Here is a 7,113-nt window from a genome sequence, read left to right on the forward strand (position 1 = left end):
CCCGGCTACCTCCTCACCCCAAGGCCCCGCCCCGGCTACCTCCTCACCCAAAGGCCCCGCCCCCGGCTACCTCCTCACCCAAAGGCCCCGGCGACCTCCTCACCCAAAGGCCCCGCTGAACGTTACAGCATCAAGAGGCACAGCTGTTAATTATTTCAGACTTGCATCTCTCACGCTGGACAGGTGATAGTAAAACAGAAAATGTTACAAATGGCATATTTTCACAATCAGAATTTAGTGAAGGAAAGAATGAGTCTCATTTCTGCAGCACCTTTCATGATATCAGGACTTGCCAAAGCACTTTCCCGTCTCGGAATGGTTTTCAGTCAGTGATTTATTGGAATGCCGATGTGAGCTGGTCAGGAATGGCCTGATTTTCCAGCGTGTTCTGCCATTGTGGAAGCTATCAGATCCGCTTCTTTACTCGAATGGAAGTTGGCTCCAGGGAATCCTCCAGGTGCTGAAATCCAACCAGCATTCCCAGAATTGAGACACCTTCGGACAGAGGGAGAAGAGTTAGTGGAAGGAAGTGTGTAAATTAAGAATAACAGACAGACACACACATCCCTCACTGCCCTCCCGGTGATACTCAGCTTCTTCAGCTGCTGCTGTCTTGGTGGTGTAGGTACTCCCACAGTGCTATTAGGGATGACGTTCCAGATTTTGACCCAGCAGCAGTGAGGGAACGGCTGACATATTCCCAAGTGAGGATGGTCAGTGACTGGAACCAAACTAACATCAGAATTTCCAGAGAATTTCCACTTATGAGAATTGTAATTAAGCACAGATAGAATAGAATAGAACAGTACAGCACAGAACAGGCCCTTCGGCCCTCGATGTTGTGCCGAGCAATGATCACCCTACTTAAACCCACGTAACCCATATACCCGTAACCCAACAATCCCCCCATTAACCTTACACTACAGGCAATTTAGCATGGCCAATCCACCTAACCTGCACATCTTTGGACTGTGGGAGGAAACCGGAGCACCCCGGAGGAAACCCACGCACACACGGGGAGGACGTGCAGACTCCACACAGACAGTGACCCAGCCGGGAATCGAACCTGGGACCCTGGAGCTGTGAAGCATTGATGCTAACCACCATGCTACCGTGAGGCCCACCAGATTGGGCAGATTCGGTTTCAAACCCGATTGATTTGGATAATAAAGTTTTGTGACTGAATGAGAATATGAAAGCTATTTCCACAATCTCTGCCAGCTGCCGGGTCACCACATCCACAAGCAGTATCATCACTCCAGCTCAGGTTACTAATAGCAAATACGTCTCTGATAAACTACCCCAGAACCAGATCACAAATTCTACTTACTGGCCACTAACAGAGGTGCCATGACACCGATAGTAATGGGCGCTGTGAGATAAACAAACGACTCAGACAAGAAGTGACCAAAAGCGAGAATAAAGGTCCAGAGAGTAATGTGATACAACCTGTGGGAACAAAAAGAAATAAATCAGCATCCCAACGATCACAACATTCCCCAGTCACTGATTGGCTTATTGCTTCAAACACTCCCAGCACAGATAGGGCACGGGGTTAGATACAGAGTAAAGCTCCCTCTACACTGTCCCCATCAAACACTCCCAGGACAGGTACAGCACGGGGTTAGATACAGAGTAAAGCTCCCTCTACACTGTCCCCATCAAACACTCCCAGGACAGGTACTGCACGGGGTAGATACAGAGTAAAGCTCCCTCTACACTGTCCCCATCAAACACGCCCAGGACAGGTACAGCACGGGGTTAGATACAGAGTAAAGTTCCCTCTACACCGTCCCCATCAAACACTCCCAGGACAGGTACAGCACGGGGTTAGATACAGAGTAAAGCTACCTCTACACTGTCCCCATCAAACACTCCCAGGACAGGTACAGCACGGGGTTAGATACAGAGTAAAGCTCCCTCTACACTGTCCCCATCAAACACTCCCAGGACAGGTACTGCACGGGGTTAGATACAGAGGTAAAGCTCCCTCTACACTGTCCCCATCAAACACGCCCAGGACAGGTACAGCACGGGGTTAGATACAGAGTAAAGCTCCCTCTACACTGTCCCCATCAAACACTCCCAGGACAGGTACAGCACGGGGTTAGATACAGAGTAAAGCTCCCTCTACACTGTCCCCATCAAACACTCCCAGGACAGTACAGCACGGGGTTAGATACAGGAGTAAAGCTCCTCTACACTGTCCCAATCAAACACTCCCAGGACAGGTACAGCCACGGGGGTTAGATACAGAGTAAAGCTCCCTCGACACTGTCCCCATCAAACACTCCCAGGACAGGTACAGCACGGGGTTAGATACAGAGTAAAGCTCCCTCTACACTGTGCCCAGCGCCGGCCCTAGGGTTGCTGGCGCCCCGGGCAAGCTGAACTTCGGCGCCCTTCGGTGGGGGGGGGGGGGGGCCGAGGGGGGGCAGAGCCGGGGGGGGGGGGGGGGGGGCGAGGGGGGTGGGGCCGGGGGGGGCGGGGCCGAGGGGGGGGCCCGAGCCCGAGGCGGGGGGGGCCGAGACAGAGCCTGAGGCGGGGGGGGGGGGCCGAGCCCGAGGCGGGGGGGGGGGGGGGGGCCGAGCCCGAGGCGGGGGGGGGCCGAGCCCGAGGTGGGGGGGGGCCGAGCCCGAGGACGGGGCCGAGCCCGAGGCGGGGTGGGCGGGGCCGAGGCGGGGGGGGGGGGGGCCGAGGCGGGGGGGGGGGGCCGAGCCCGAGGCGGGGGGGGGCGGCGAGGCCCGAGGCGGGGGGGGGGGGCGGCGGGCCCGAGGCGGGGGGGGCGGCGGGCCCGAGCGGGGGGGGGGCCGAGCCCGAGGCGGGGTGGCAGGGCCGAGGCGGGGTGGGCGGGGCCAGGCAGGATGGGCGGGGCCAGGCAGGGTGGGCGGGGCCAGGCTCGAGGCGGGGTGGGCCGAGGCGGAGGCGGGGTGGGCGGGGCCGAGGCAGAGGCGGGGTGGGCGGGGCGGAGGCGGGGTGGGGGGGGGCCGAGCCCGAGGCGGGGGGGGGGGGCCGAGCCCGAGGTGGGGGGGGGCCGAGCCCGAGGAGGGGCCGAGCCCGAGGCGGGGGGGGGGGGGGCGGCGAGCCCGAGCGGGGAGGGGGGGGGGGGCGGCGGGCCCGAGGCGGGGGGGGGCCGAGCCCGAGGCGGGGTGGGCGGGGCCGAGGCGGGGTGGGCGGGGCCGAGGCGGGGGGGGCGGGGCCGAGGCGGGGTGGCGGGGCCAGCCTGAGGCGGGTGGGCCGAGGCGGAGGCAGGGTGGGCGGGGCCGAGGCGGAGGCGGGGTGGGCGGGGGGCGGAGGCGGGGGGGCCTAGGCCGGGGGGGGGGGGGGGGGGCCTAGGCCGGGGGGGGGGGGGGCCGAGGCGGGGTGGGCGGGGCCGAGCCGAGGCGGGGTGTGCCGAGGCGGGGGGTGGGCCGAGGCGGGGGGGGGGCCGAGGCTGGGGGGGGGGGGCCGAGCCCGTGGCGGGGTGGGCAGGGTCGAGGGTGGGGGGGGGGCCGAGCCTGAGGCGGGGGGGATGCCGAGCCCGAGGCGGGGGGGCGGGGGGGGGGGGCGGGGGGGCGGGGGCGGAGGGGGCCGCCCTGGGGGAGGGCGGCCACCGCGCATGCGCATTTGGCACTGGCCCAACTGCGCATGCGCGGGACCCGAGTCTGGCGCCCCCTAGCACATGGCGCCCGGGCGACTGCCCGAGTTGCCGGTGCCTTGGGCCGGCCCTGCCTGTGCCCCATCAAACACTCCCAGGACAGGTACAGCACGGGGTTAGATACAGAGTAAAGCTCCCTCTACCCTGTCCCCATCAAACACTCCCAGGGCAGGTACAGCACGGGGTTAGATACAGAGTAAAGCTCCCTCTACACTGTCCCCATCAAACACTCCCAGGACAGGTACAGCACGGGGTTAGATACAGAGTAAAGCTCCCTCTACACTATCCCATCAAACACTCCCAGGACAGGTACAGCACAGGGTTAGATACAGAGTAAAGCTCCCTCTATAGTGTCCCCATCAAACACTCCCAGGACAGGTACAGGCACGGGGTTAGATACAGAGTATAGCTCCCTCTACAGTGTCCCCATCAACACTCCCAGGACAGGTACAGCACGGGGTTAGATTCAGAGTAAAGCTCCCTCTACACTATCCCCATCAAACACGCCCAGGACAGGTACAGCACGGGGTTAGATACAGAGTAAAGCTCCCTCTACGCTGTCCCCATCAAACACTCCCAGGACAGGTACAGCACGGGGTTAGATACAGAGTAAAGCTCCCTCTACACTGTCCCCATCAAACACTCCCAGGACAGGTACAGCACGGGGTTAGATACAGAGTAAAGCTCCCTCTACACTATCCCCATCAAACACTCCCAGGACAGGTACAGGAGATTTCCCAGTGCATTGCTCCAGTTCCACAGTTGCCTACGTTCTGTTGTGAATATCCACTGCACATGTGCACCGAATGATGGAGGACAGCAGTGTCCAGATCCCAAATGTCCTGGCCTGCAGGCCATTAACTGCACAGAAACAAAAGCAAAATACAAGAATCAGCAAAACAATGTTGAAAGTAAAACATCTTAAAAGCATCGTTCCTGTGACTATCATCGTGACCCTGGCACGGTAACCGTGTGGAGCAGCTCTGATTCGCAGATGGCAAATGATCTCAAGCAGAAATCACCCTGGAGTTTTCGCCAGAAACTGGCTGGAGTAGATTAGGACTTTGAAAGATCAAGGGGATCTTTACAGAGATGGTGTAAAGATGGGTTCCGCTGACTTCCGGTGGCTGCAATGAGGAGCTAAGCCGCACATTCGGCAGCTCCCATTGAGAACGGACTTTGGGGCTCTTTTCAGGGCCCCCAACGGAGCTATAGCGGCAAATCCCGACGGGGGAAGAGGTCAGGAGTCGACCCCAACGGTCCTATGGTCCGGACCAGGAGTAGGGTAAGGAGAAAACCGGAGAAAGCACCCCTGAAAAAACGGGGGAAGGAAGACAAAATGGCGGCCGGCGGAGGCCTTGAGGAGCTGAGGCAGTGGGCTCAGGAACAGCAGGCGACTCTGCTGCGCTGCTTCCAGGAGCTGAAGTTGGAGCTGCTGGAGTCGCTGAAGGTAACCAACAGGGAGCTGATGGAGACCCAGACAGCCCAGGGGGCTGCGATCCGGGAGCTGCAGCAGCAGGCCTCCGAAAGGGAGGATGAGGCCGTGGCCGTGGCGGGGAAGGTGGAGATGCACGAGGCGCTCCATAAAAGGTGGCAGGAGCGGTTCGAGGAGCTGGACAACCGGTCGAGGAGGAAGAATTTGCGGATCCTGGGCCTCACAGAGGGGCTGGAGGGGTCGGACCTGGCGGCCTATGTGGTGGTCATGTTAAACTCGCTGATGGGGGCTGGGTCCTTCCAGGGGCCCCTGGAGTTCGAGGGGGCCCACAGAATTCTGGCTAGGAGGCCCAAGCCGAACGAGCCACCACGGGCGGTGTTGGTGCGGTTTCACCGGTTCGTGGATCGTGAGTGTGTGCTCCGGTGGGCCGAGAAGGAGCGGAGCAGCAAGTGGGAGAACACGGAGGTGCGGATCTTCCAGGACTGGAGTGCGGAGGTGGCGAGGCGGAGGGCCGGGTTTAACCGGACGAAGGCGGTGCTCCACAGGCGGAGTGTGAAGTTCGGCATGTTGCAGCCGGCGCGTCTGTGGGTCACCTATAAGGATCGGGACCATTATTTTGAGTCCCCGGAGGAGGCGTGGGCCTTTGTGCAGGCCGAGAAATTGGACTCAAACTGAGGGTCCAGGATGGGGGATGCTGTATAATACTGTATTTGTATTTGCTTGGTTTAATGTAAGATGTGGGTTAGCCTTAGGGTGGGTGGGGTGATGTCGTTTTGTCTTTTCTATATGGGTTTTTAGCAGGGGTTGGGTGGACGGGTTCGGGCAGGGGGGTAAACGGGGAGTTCGGGGAGCTGGTGGGGGGGGGGGGGACTGACAATGGGAGTGGCCCTGGAGGAGGCGGGGCCGGGCAGGGCGAAAGCGCGGGCTTTCTGCGGGTTTCCCGCGCTGGGAGATGGTGGGGGCGGGGCCGGGGCTGAGAAGCGCGGGCCGTTGCTGGCTGTTTTCTTTTCCCGCGCAAGAGCGTGGGGGGGGGGGGGGGGGGGGGGGGGAGGACCCGTTGACAGACACAATGGAGGAGGGGCAGTCCCACGTGGGGAGGTCGGAGGTAGGGCGGGAGTCGCCGGGGTCAGCAGAAGTTAGCTGGCTCACGGGAGTGCTATGGAGGGAGGGGCGTGGCTAGGAGGGGTTCTAGCCTGGGGGGGGGGGGTACCGGGTTGCTGCTGAAACGGTCAGGAAGGAGCTGGAGGATGCAGGGGGTGCTGGAGGGGGGGGGGGGGGGAGTTGCCGCCGTGGGAAACTGGCAGAGTGGGGGACGCTGGCCGGGGGTGGGCAAGGGATGGGGTATGGCTAACCGGCAGGGGAGGGGGGCAGGGAGCCCTCGGATCCGGCTGATAACCTGGAATGTGAGGGGGGCTGAATGGGCCGGTCAAACGGGCCCGGGTATTTGCGCACCTGAAGGGGCTGAAGGCGGATGTGGCCATGCTCCAGGAGACACACCTGAGAGTGGTGGACCAGGTTCGGCTGAGGAAGGGGTGGGTGGGCCAAGTATTTCACTCAGGGCTGGATGAGAAGAGTTGGGGGGGTGGCGATCCTGGTGGGGAAGAAGGTGTCGTTTGAGGCGTTAAATGTGGTGGCTGACAGTGGCGGGAGATATGTGATGGTGAGTGGTAAGCTGCAGGGGGAGCGGGTGGTGTTGGTGAATGTCTATGCCCCAAATTGGGACGATGCGGGGTTTATGCGGCGTATGCTGGGCCGCATTCCGGACCTGGAGGTGGGGGGCCTGATCATGGGGGGGGGGGGGGGGGGGGGGGGGGGGGGAGACTTCAACACAGTACTAGATCCCCCATTGGATCGATCCAAGTCCCGGACGGGTAGGAGGCCGGCGGCGGCTAAGGTGCTGAGGGGATTCATGGACCAGATGGGGGGGGGTGGATCCCTGGAGGTTTGCGAGGCCAAGGGCCAGGGAATACTCGTTTTTCTCCCACGTGCATAAGGCCTACTCGAGGATTGATTTTTTTGTCCTGAGCAGGGGGTTGGTGTC

General features: G+C 61.5%; 1 protein-coding gene across 1 annotated transcript; it reads right to left on the minus strand.

Moving 5' to 3' along the window:
* Positions 1-216: 216 nt before the first annotated feature.
* On the minus strand, positions 217-4,804 carry erg28 (ergosterol biosynthesis 28 homolog). The gene is made up of 3 exons (XM_038790329.1): positions 4,408-4,804; positions 1,331-1,449; positions 217-495 (listed from the first exon to the last, which is right to left on the minus strand). The coding sequence occupies exons 1-3, from the start codon at positions 4,584-4,586 to the stop codon at positions 407-409; spliced, it is 387 nt and encodes a 128-aa protein (XP_038646257.1). The 5' UTR covers positions 4,587-4,804; the 3' UTR covers positions 217-406.
* Positions 4,805-7,113: the final 2,309 nt, after the last annotated feature.

Source organism: Scyliorhinus canicula, chromosome 2 (genome assembly GCF_902713615.1).
Source record: "Scyliorhinus canicula chromosome 2, sScyCan1.1, whole genome shotgun sequence".
Taxonomy (NCBI): domain Eukaryota; kingdom Metazoa; phylum Chordata; class Chondrichthyes; order Carcharhiniformes; family Scyliorhinidae; genus Scyliorhinus; species Scyliorhinus canicula.

What these genes read in the sequence shown, in the direction of transcription:
- erg28 (XM_038790329.1), bottom strand. Translation starts at nt 4,586, where the DNA reads ATGATAGTCACAGGAACGATGCTTTTAAGATGTTTTACTTTCAACATT. An exon ending in GTGGATATTCACAACAGAAC is followed by an intron (nt 1,450 to 4,407) that starts GTAGGCAACTGT and finishes TTGTTCCCACAG; the next exon opens with GTTGTATCACATTACTCTCT. An exon ending in GGCACCTCTGTTAGTGGCCA is followed by an intron (nt 496 to 1,330) that starts GTAAGTAGAATT and finishes CTCTGTCCGAAG; the next exon opens with GTGTCTCAATTCTGGGAATG.